The sequence below is a fragment of the Apium graveolens genome, chromosome 1 (genome assembly GCF_009905375.1).
Source record: "Apium graveolens cultivar Ventura chromosome 1, ASM990537v1, whole genome shotgun sequence".
Classification (NCBI taxonomy): Eukaryota; Viridiplantae; Streptophyta; class Magnoliopsida; order Apiales; family Apiaceae; genus Apium; species Apium graveolens.
Window position 1 is genome coordinate 177,465,820 of NC_133647.1, and position 11,649 is coordinate 177,477,468.

At 33.6% G+C, this 11,649-nt stretch overlaps 1 protein-coding gene across 1 annotated transcript; it reads left to right on the top strand.

Moving 5' to 3' along the window:
* The first annotated feature begins 4,674 nt into the window (after nt 1-4,674).
* On the top strand, nt 4,675-8,205 carry LOC141671966 (BTB/POZ domain-containing protein At1g67900-like). Its single transcript, XM_074478439.1, has 5 exons — nt 4,675-4,934; nt 5,023-5,092; nt 5,183-6,448; nt 6,630-7,157; nt 7,920-8,205. Exons 1-4 carry the CDS (start codon nt 4,876-4,878, stop codon nt 7,116-7,118), a joined length of 1,884 nt encoding a protein of 627 aa, XP_074334540.1. The 5' UTR covers nt 4,675-4,875; the 3' UTR covers nt 7,119-7,157; nt 7,920-8,205.
* The last annotated feature ends 3,444 nt before the right edge of the window (nt 8,206-11,649 follow it).

Here is an 11,649-nt window from a genome sequence, read left to right on the forward strand (position 1 = left end):
ACGTCGCTAGTTAACTATTTGGATTAGTTGAATGAGAATTAAATTGTATGATTACATATTTCATTATTTATTTAAGTTAATGTTTTAATTGGTTAACTATGTAATTGGATTTGTGCCTTTATTTTAGCAATATTGTTGTTAAAATTTTTATGGTAATATTCTTGTTTACTCCATATAAAAATATTTTTGCTTTTCTGTTTTTGGTACAATTTCTAAGCTTCCATAACATCATTTAGATACAAGTATGTTGTGCAGTTATTTATACTATCTTATACCTTGTTTTTACTACTTTATTTGTATCTTGAATATTTAAATTATAAATATATTTTGAATGGTTAAAACTAGGCTAGTTTACTATATATTTGAAATATGAATATATTTCTGTGTTAGGTTGTATATGTTCATGTTTGACAAAATAGAGGTTATTTGGTGACTCAAGTATACTTTAATTTCTTACCTTTGTTTTTATTTTGACTTTGTTGAATTTCTTATTAAAATATCATGTATTAGTTGGTAGTACATGACTTCTGAATTCATGGCAGTCATGTGTCCAGAGGTGTATGTGTTAGTATATATATTACTCCCTCTGTCCCTCCCATTTGTTTACACTTTCCTTTTTTGGATGTCCCATCCAATTGTTTACATTTCAAAACTTTCCAAAAATAGTAAGGTTTTTATAATTTTTAAAATAACTACATCCACTACTTCTCTCCACTATACCCACTTTATACATATAATATTAATCGGTCCCACTACTTTACTCACTTTTTTAACTTTACTCCACTATTTTATCATTTTTCTTAAACTCCGCGCCCCACCCAAATGTAAACATTTGGGAGGGACGGAGGGAGTATTTTAATAGCATGGTCACCTGCCATGTAAACTAGTAAAGTAATATATGCACTCCACTTTACTTAGATCAACCTGGTTATGTAGCATGTATAAAAACCGTGGCCATAGTAGTCTGTAGCAAAGTCCACCGAGACCAATCATTGGGTTTAAAAAAAAAAATATATATATATATATATATATAAATTATAGGTAGTAATAATTAATAAATGATTATTAATTTTATATATTAATCTCAAATTATAATTTTGTATTTAGATCGTGGGTCGGGAATTTAACGACTTAATTGCAGATTTCGTTAGTGTTTTAGTGGCGATATTCGAGGTACAGATTCCGTCCCTTTTTATTTAGCGCTACTCTCTTTGCTCGTTATATTTATTTGATTCGTTCCGTTCTACTTTCTATTTGTTCCGTTGATATTTGCTTTGACCGTTTCAACTTCGAAAATTGTTTTAAAAATAATTTGAAAAATCTTAAATATCTGTTTATGCAGTTTTCAATAATTATTTATGACACCCTCTGTCTTGGAAATCTGAATTACTTGTCTCAGGTGATTTTAATTTTTGCGAGAATATTTTATATTGAACCCTTAGTGTGATTTAGGGTATACCGAGTTAACCAGCTGTAGGGGTACTACAGCCATGTCATTGCGGCACCAGTGACATGACACTTCCGTGACAGTGTGATTGGTCACGGCGTATCCTTCTGTCAGCTCTTGGGAAGAGCTTTTGCGTATTTGATATTTGTTCAGGATACGTGGGTGCACCCAGAGTTTGATTTGTGATTTGAGTTATGGTGACGTTGTATATGCCGTACACGTTATCCATTCTGTTGCACACATTAGGTACCCTATGATGTGTGTATTTGTATCTGTTCTGATCTCAGTATGAAATATCCTAACCCCTCGTTGCTTCAGCCTTACTTATTTTTAAAATTGTTCTTTTATTATAAATTACTGATTATTTATTTCTGATCTCTTTATTTTATAAATTGTATTCCAAATCCGTATTGGGCGTTTGGCTCATGCCGTATTCTTTTTCAGGCAGGTGCTTAGGGGGATCTGGGACTGTGCGATGGAGAGCTACCCTTTTTATTGATTAGTATTTCAGATTTTATCAGTATTTAGACTTAATTATTTATTTGGAGAATTCAGAATCGATATTATTGGTTTAAACATTTTGGAGATTTAATATTATTTTGGAGATTTTAGTTTGTTAAGTTATTGTTAGAAATATATTAGTGCTCTGTTTGCAGGTTTTTTGTATTTTAAATAATATCTCCCTTTTATTATAAAAAAAGGGGTGTAACATTCGAGTCGAGCCCCTGAGAAGGAAGAAACCCTTATGCAACATACTTATTGTGTTCATTAGTGACAATAGTGTATACGTAACACACAAACACTTACTGCCAAGAAAGTATTGATGTAGTCGTTGAGTTTTTGTACTTCTTGCACGAAGTCAAAAATTCGACCAGCCCTGTGTGCATGTATCATTAATTAGCGAAAAAAACACTTACTCTTTTACGAATATGGGGTCAATTATGCAGTCTGCAGTGTATATGTAAATCAAACATTGATGTAGCTATAGCCTACAGGCTAATGCTAGGTAGGTTGTAATTTATGATGTTCATATAGGAGGAGCCAAACTGAAAGTAGAGTGTCGGTTGCTGGCTAGCTGCAACATTATGATATCTTTGTGTAATGTGATATATCCCTTTCCAGTAATTCAATACATGCAGACACATTTTAAAAATTTCCAGAAATTTTTTATTGACAGGCCCTACAACTTTGTATGGTTACTCTGATTGAGGTGCTTCTCTGATTAATCTTTGATGATATTTATAAATCGTATTCACTCGTCATTTGTGTTGTGCTATTTTGTTTATAACGAGCCTTGTTCTAATTTTGCTTAATCTGTGCCCTACTGGTCTTGCGAATATACAGACACATCATACGTGTATGCAAAATGAAGCTGTCAGGATACAGCGGTCAAGCAAGGCTGATAATCTAGTAAGGAGTATCGGCTGATATGTATTCTAAATTTTAGGATTTTTTACTATTAAATTTTATAAAAATATACTCCAAAAAATTAAAAAATATAAAAATGTTTTCTCAAAATTTGTCCTATATCTCCTAAATGAAATTTCCTCGATACGCCTTGATAACGTCACCAAAATATCCGATTAATTGTTACTCCGTATGAAATATAAAAATATCAAACTGATCACTCATTTCATTCAAATGTATCAAATAAATCATTACTTTTCAGTTTGACACTCAATTTGTTTACTAATTTGAAAATTAAAAATTTGTATCCATTTAGTCATTGACACATGATTTATTTGATACAAATTTTCAAATTAGTGATCAAATTGAGTCAAATCGGAAAATAATGACATACTTGATATCTACATTATACTAAAAAAGAGTAGATGTCATCCATGTGTCAAGCTCTCATTAAAAAGCTGACATCATCAAATTCTGTCAAACTCACGTTAATTTGATATCATCTTCCACTTACATTTTTCCCTAATTAATTATATTTTGAATGTCTCCCTTTCATTTGATTACATTTTTCCCTAATAATTATACTTACATTTTGGTTATAATATCCACTTATTCTCTCTCTTCCTCATTTCTCATTTCTCCCTCCTCATTTTTAAAGTCTCCACTAATTCTCTCTTCCACTAATTTAAATATTTATCAATTTATTATATATTTATATAATTAATAAAAAAATATTATAATTTATCATACTCTTTTTAGGTGTTTATATTTATAATTTTATTTTATCTCTCAGTATCATAACATGATATAAATATAATACATATTGAAATTAAACTATTTCAAATTATATTTTTATAAAAAAATTATAATATAACTGGGCATGTACTAATCTAGTATTTGAATGAAACGAGTGATCAAACCTAATATTTTTACAGTATAAAATTCCACAAAATCCTGTTTAGGAGAATCTGATTCCATCCACCGTAAAAAAGAGGAAATTGGGCCCACGTGTAAAATGGCTAGCCCGTTGGGTATGGCATAGAAGGACCCAGTCTTACCTTATGGCATGTATAGTGCGGTGGTGGACACATACAAGTTGTATCCAATAAAAGCCCAAAACATATTCTTCAAACTTGACGAAATTGGCACCAGTGACCCCATATGGGTTAAATGTTGATCAAGCCTATACATTACATTGTTACCTGTTGTGTCGTGTTTTTAGTAGACAGTCGTGGAGCCGTCTCCAACTAAAAATTAAATACTTTTTCTTTTTCTTTTGTTCTATTTTCTTATCCTTTTTGGCTTGATTAAGAGTATGTGTTTGTGAGATACATTGTAATTTTGTGTATGCATGTTCTGTTATTCCTGCAGTAGACTAAAAATTTGCCAAGAAATGAAAAGAATGGCGTGGCAATGATGACAGAGCAGCATAAGCACGTGTACATTGCCTGTCTCTAACTCCTACCCAACGCTGGCATTAACCTTAAACTAACTTATGCTTGCTTAGTTGCTTACTACACTCTACAGCTTATAAGTAATAGTAAATTATTACATGTTTCTAATCTTATTAGTATCATCACTTAGTTAGTTTATCATATGGTTGGTGAGCATTTGTTTTCTAACAGTTTTTTTTTTACTTTTCGAGTTTTATTTTCGAAAAGAAAAGAAAATCTTTTTATTGTTTTAGATATGTACATTGACCCTAATGTGATTGCATGTCTACTTCAAATGGGGGGCATGTAATTAGATTGACATGACATTGATTTTGGATTGTTTGATCTTCTTGACTTAACTGTCAGTCTGCCCATTATTGTTATAAATTGTTACCATATCCTTTTGAAAATAAACCATACCTTACTTTTTACAATTTCTTGCTGCTCTAAGTCTTGTGGGTTGATTCTTTACTGCTACATTGAAGCTCGGGTATATTTTATATCTGTTTTAAGACATATTAGATCATCTTATCTGGCCATGGTCTAGTTGCACATAAGTGAGAAAGAAACAAAAGAAGAAGTTCAGAGATGAAGTTTATGAAACTTGGTTCTCGGCCGGATACTTTCTATACTAGTGAGTCTGTGAGGTAAGATTATTACTTGATAGATATCTTATTTTTCGATTGCTTAGTGAGGTGATGAATTCGAGTTTTTTTTTTCTTGTTGATAATGCAGGTCAATCTCCTCGGAGATTTCTTGTGATCTTATGATACAAGTACAGGGAACAAGATATTTGCTGCACAAGGTGAGCATTTTGGTCAAAGCCTTTTCTTTCCATTTGAGTTTAATTAACTGGTGGTGAATATTAATTGTGTTTTCTTGATTGTTGTCACAGTTTCCACTGTTGTCCAAGTGCTTGCGCCTGCAAAGGCTGTGCTCTGAATCACCTGAATCGTCACCTTGTCAAATAGTCCAACTCCCTAAATTCCCAGGTGGAGTTGAGGCTTTTGAATTATGTGCCAAATTCTGCTATGGGATTACAATAACTCTTAGTGCAAACAACATTGTATCAGCTCGATGTGCTGCTGAGTATCTACAGATGACCGAGGAAGTAGAGAAGGGAAATTTGATCTATAAGCTTGAAGTTTTCCTAAATTCTTGTGTTCTTCATGGTTGGAAGGACTCGGTTGTGACCTTACAAAGCACCAAAGCGTTCACTTTATGGGCAGAAGACCTCAATATTACTAGCAGATGCATCGAAGCTATTGCTTCAAAAGTTCTTTCCCACCCCTCAAAGGTATCACATGCAAGAAGAGGTAGGGATGATACACAGTCCTGTAATGGTGCAGAGAGCCAGCAGTCTAAAGACTCTAAAAAAGTTATATCCAAAGGATGGTGGGCTGAAGATGTTGCAGACTTGGGCATAGACCTTTATTGGAGAACAATGATAGCCATTAAATCAAGAGGAAAGGTTTCTCCTGATCTTATTAGTGATGCATTGCGGATGTATGCATCTCGATGGCTGCCAAATATATCAAAGCACTTGTATGCTGATAAGCAAGTCAAGACTGATAATGAGTCAGATTCTACTAATGAGGCAACCTCCAAACACAGGCTTCTATTGGAATCAATAATTAGTTTACTTCCATTAGACAGAAGTGCGGTTTCTTGTAGCTTCCTACTTAAACTTTTGAAAGCAGCCAATATCCTTAAAGCTTCTTCTTCGTCGAAGATGGAACTAGCAAGAAGAATTGGTAGTCAGTTAGAGGAAGCAACAATCAGCGATTTATTGATTCCTAGCATGTCTCACACTCAAGAGACACAATATGATGTTGACATAGTCATCACAATATTAGAGCAGTTCATGTTACAGGCTCAGAGTCCACCGACTAGCCCTCCAAAAGCAGGAGGGGGTTTTCAAAGACAGAGGTCGCGTTCAGCTGAGAACATAAAATTTGAGTTTCAGGAGAGCAGGAGGAAATTATCAGCATCTCATAGCTCTAAACTGAAAGTGGCAAAACTCGTGGATGGCTACCTTCGAGTGGTGGCTTGTGAAAAAAAATTACCCCTAGCAAAATTTCTTCAAATTGCTGAGGCTCTTCCTGAGTTTACAAGGCTAGAACATGATGGTCTATACAGAGCTATTGACATCTATTTAAAGGTACATCTGGTACATCTATTCAGTTATTTCCTTTTAATTGCATAAAAATAAGTAGATACGTATTCCTTTTAATTGCATCAGTGAGTATGTATCACAGTTATTTCCTTTTAATTGCATAAAAATAAGCAGGTACGTATTCCTCTGTATGCACGCTAAATTTATTATATGCATGAACATCCAGGGACACCCTGAACTCAGCAAGAATGAAAGAAAGCGTCTTTGCAAAGTTCTGGACTGCAAAAAGTTGTCCACGGAAACCAGTACTGATGCAGCACAAAATGAGTTGCTTCCACTGAGGGTAATTGTGCAAGTTCTCTTTTTTGAGCAAGCTCGAGCTGCTAAGGAGGGACAGGAAGCGGCCAATCTTCCTTGCAATATAAAGGCACTTCTAGATTCTCACGATGATTCACCAAGGCCTTTGGGGTCATCAGTCACTAGTAAGGCTTTGCGAGCAGATGGTCAGTGGAGCATCTCAGGCCACGGGACACCAAAGTCTAACATTTCAACTCTTAAAATGAAGCTCGCTGAGGATGAAGACTTGGACGAAAACTTTACAGATGAAACTGAGAAATCACCAAGAACCAAGGCATTCTGTGCACTTCCTAATCGACCCAAAAAGATGTTGAGTAAGTTGTGGTACATCAACAGACATAGAAGCGAGAAAGTCTAACTTCAACTTTTTCCAATAGATGGTGTGGTCGCCTAAAAGGTAACTACTACTCCCTGTTATTTCTCTTCTCTTGCAAAGTGTTGTAAAACAGATATCAACTGTACATCATCAGTGTAAGTTATGCTACTAAATAGCATCAAATTTTTATAACAAGATAAATAAATTTCCTTCTGGAGTATCGAATCCTGAATATATGAATGCAACCACTTTTAATTGCCTAAATTCTATTACAGACTTAATTTAATTTAATTTGTCTGTAGATCCAATTTCATCTGTCTTTGTCACTGTGTTGCAGTAACTAAATTAAAAATAATGAACACGTAGAAAGCTACTAAATTGATCTTAAATATATTGAATTTGTGGCTGCTCAAATTCAATTCCATTTGCAGACCTATTCAACCATGTATATTAGTGTGAAATTAGTAAACTCTAGTTTTAAATTATGTCATTGCTAGGTAACCCATAAACATTAGTTCTTAATAATTATCTCAATTATAAATTTGGAGATTAAGCTTAGTCTACAGGATGTAACAGGAGACAATGCAATGTGGCAACACATGAGCTGAAAGATTTCTGAAATATATTTTTCTGGATTAGTTAGCACATAAAATGTTTGCCTGTAATGTTTACATGTGGGTAAAAAGGACAGACATTGATAATAGAATCTTCCAAAACCAGTTTTTGATTAATGCTTGCTGCTAATTTCCTTAGCAGTGAAGTGATGATAATGATACCAATATAGTATAGTTTTAAAGGCTTGCTTTAACATTTTATTGACATTATTAATATGGAATTATACAGGTAACAAGATTCCTCATGTGGTCTAGCCTGGATAGTAGATCAGAAGTTATCGCCATATCGTATCAGAATCAATATTAAGATTAAATAAATACGTTTGGTGTTTGCTCGTATTAGCAAAGGAAAAACAAGACCAGTACGTTTTAGGTAGCTGTTAAGTAATTTAGATTATGATCTGTCAGCTTGTTAGCTTCTTAATTAGCATAGTATTCATTTCTGTGATTCAAATATTCAAAGTAGTCATTTTAAATCCCCCTTCTCTCGTCGTAACAAGAAGTTGATTATTTGAGATTTCAATTTCACCGCAAATAGTATTCGAGTATATTTTGGGATTGCATTACCATAGCAAGAATGTGATTTTCAATCTAGCAACAAATATCTCTTCATAATAGCAGAATTCGTGCTATAAAAAAAACAGCGTGCTAATATTTAAATATCACATCTCACAATTTTAAAGTAAAATGATGAAAATATCACAACATTACAAGTAAATGACCCTCTGTATCATAAAGAAACAGTTACAAAAATTGCGTTTATAATTTTAGAACCAAGGTAGTGTTGATACAATAATTTTTCAAAATCCTATTGACGCGTTAACTGGCACACAAGCACGATAAGATTTTTGGATGTAATGTTAAGAATGGCTGAAGATTTTGGACTATGCTCTGGCTTGTCATCTGCTCTTCTGCATTTTCTTTTTTGAAACTCTAAATATGTTTTCAATATTTATATTAAAAAATATATGTAAAATGAACAAATATGAGTTTTATTTTGGGTTTTATATCAAATTGCCCACCGAATTCATTAAAATGTATCAAGTAGCTACTCAATCTCCACGACGACTCATTTAAACCACTAAAATATTATTATATATCACTCCGTTAGATTTTTTAAAAACTTTTAACAAAAAACCTTAACTTTAAAAATTTGTAGTCATATATTTTTGTTGAATTGTCAGACACATGAAATTGAGTTAAACAATGAGAGTCCTAATTGAAAGGACATATTTTTTTCATCTTTTTGTTGAATTTTACTTAAATTAATACTGTAATTGCAGACCACCCAGCTTTTATTTTACTCGTGAAGATAACGATTATTTTAGGACCAATTAAACAGATATATACTGATATATATCATCTGTATATCTGTTTAATAGGAATAGAATGGAAGGTGTGAACAAAAGTAACAATTATAAGTCTGTTCCTAATGCTCCTAGAAAAACATGTCATAACTGTGGAAATTCTAACCATCTGACTTCTTTTTGCAGGAAGAATAAGAACATAAACTCCTTACCTTCAAAATCAGGAGTTAAGAGTCAGTTTGTTAGATATAAGCCACAAAATCCTTGTTTTCATTGTGGTAGTTTATGGCATTCCATTTATATTTATAAGAAATATCATAGTTTGTACTATGATAATTATCAAATAAAACCTTCTTTAAAGAAAGTTAACATTATTCCTTCTAGTGTAAGTTCTGATGCAAAGTCTGATATTGCAAATTTTGATAAGAAAACTGTTAACATAAACTCTGATGCTAAATCCGCTGCAAATGTTAACAAATATAATAAGGCCAAAGGATCCAAGCAAGTATAGGTCCTTAAAACTAATCATTAGTGGTCTTTGTGATTGCAGGGCAACAGGAAAAACATCTGAGTTCTGGACATTGGATGTTCAGGACATATGATTGGAAATAAAGCCCTGCTATCAGACTTTGTGGAGAAAGCTGGCCCAGGTGTTTCTTATGGAGATGGCAATATGGGAAAAACTCTGGGATATGGCAATATCAATCTTGGGGATGTCATCATTGAAAAAGTAGCTCTGGTCTCAGGACTTAAACACAATTTGCTGAGTGTTAGTCAAATCTATGACATAGGTTATCATGTGGATTTCTTTGAAGAACACTGTGAAGTTGTAAGCAAATCTACAGGAAAAGTTGTTCAGAAAGGATACATGCATGGTAACATTTATGAAGCCAAGCTTTCAACAAGTACTGATGGTTCTGCAATCTGTCTGTTAAGTAGAGCATCAATTGAAGAAAGCTGGGATTGACACAAGATACTCTCTCATTTAAATTTTAACAATATAAATGAACTAGTCAAGAAAATCTTGTGAGAGGACTTCCAAAATCAGTATTTTCTCCTGATGGCCTTTGTGATTCATGTCAGAAGGCAAAACAAAAAAATATTCATTCAAGAGCAAGACTGAATCATCAATTCTTGAGCCTTATCACCTACTACATGTTGATCTATTTGGTCCAGTGAATATCATGTCTATTGCAAAGAATAATTATGATATGGTCATAGTGGATGAGTTCACCAGATACACATGGGTGTATTTCTTGCACACAAAAAGTGAAACTGCATCTATCTTGATTGATTATGTCAATCAACTGGATAAATTGGTCAAAGACTCTGTGAAAATCATAAGAAGTGATAATGGCACTGAGTTCAAGAATATTATTATGGAAGAGTTCTGCAAAAACCATGGAATAAAGCAGGAATTCTCTGCTCCTGGAACTCCACAGCAAAATGGAGTGTTGAAAGAAAGAATAGAACTCTTATTGAAGCTGCACGAACTATGCTTGATGAAGCAAAGTTACCAACCTACATTTGGGCTGAAGCTGTGCAGACTACTTGTTTTACTCAGAATGCTACACTCATTAACAATCATGGAAAGACACCATATGAGATGGTGAAGAAAAAGAAGCCAAATCTGAAGTATTTTCATGTATTTGGATGCAAGTGTTTTGTTCTTAAGACTCATCCTGAACAGCTATCCAAATTTGATCTAAAAGCTGATGAAGGAATTTTTGTTGGATATCCACTTTCCATAAAAGCCTTCAGAGTCTACAATTTAAGAACATGGATTGTCGTGGAATCTATCTGTTATTCCTAGTGAACTAACAATGAGATTTACAGAAGGGGGGTTGAATGTAAATCTCAAAACTTTTTCAAGTTTTGAGCAGTTTCAAAGGCTGTGTGTTTAAGATAAACAAGTGTGTGAATTGCTTTAAGCTAATACAGACAGATATATATTCAAGCACAAAAGTACAGAACACAACAGACCTTAAAAACTTTTCTGGTGGATTTGTTGTTCCACCAGAGATGGTATTTCAGAAAATCTGTGATTCAAGAAGTTGATCACAGCTGCATTCTAGTACAAACTAGATAATTTTTCTCAAGATTTTTCTAAACAGCTCTGGAAAAATTCTATTCTAATTACTAGCTGCTACTTGGTTTATATAACACCAAGTTTACAAGTGAAGACAAAGATAAAAAGTACAATAATAAAATAAGTTCTCCACTTGTTTCTTCTCCATTTTACTCCAGTGCATTGTTGACTATTGCCTCTTTATACTAGAGTAGAACGACTGCTTTTTCTGATGTTCCTGAAATAGGCTACCACATCTCAGTTGTCTCTATCAACCCATGTGCCTCTGTTTGTAGGTACAACTACCACTTGTCAACTGCTATTTAACAGGACATCCGTTGAAGCCTTCATCCGTTGATGGCTTTATCCGTTGATGTGTTAGCAGTTGAAGCTCTATCCGTTGATGCACTCATCCGTTGAAGGATGTTATCCGTTGAAGCTTTAGAGACATCCGTTGAAGCTTTGTTTCTCATCCGTTGAAGGTCTTTAAGTTATCCGTTGACACCATTTCATTTATACAAAATTACAAGGCATGAAATATTTACAATTGGCCTTCCTATCTGCATATCCTTTAGTAGTCACCA

What these genes read in the sequence shown, in the direction of transcription:
- LOC141671966 (XM_074478439.1), top strand. Translation starts at nt 4,876, where the DNA reads ATGAAGTTTATGAAACTTGGTTCTCGGCCGGATACTTTCTATACTAGT. An exon ending in CAAGATATTTGCTGCACAAG is followed by an intron (nt 5,093 to 5,182) that starts GTGAGCATTTTG and finishes TTGTTGTCACAG; the next exon opens with TTTCCACTGTTGTCCAAGTG. An exon ending in CTATTGACATCTATTTAAAG is followed by an intron (nt 6,449 to 6,629) that starts GTACATCTGGTA and finishes ATGAACATCCAG; the next exon opens with GGACACCCTGAACTCAGCAA.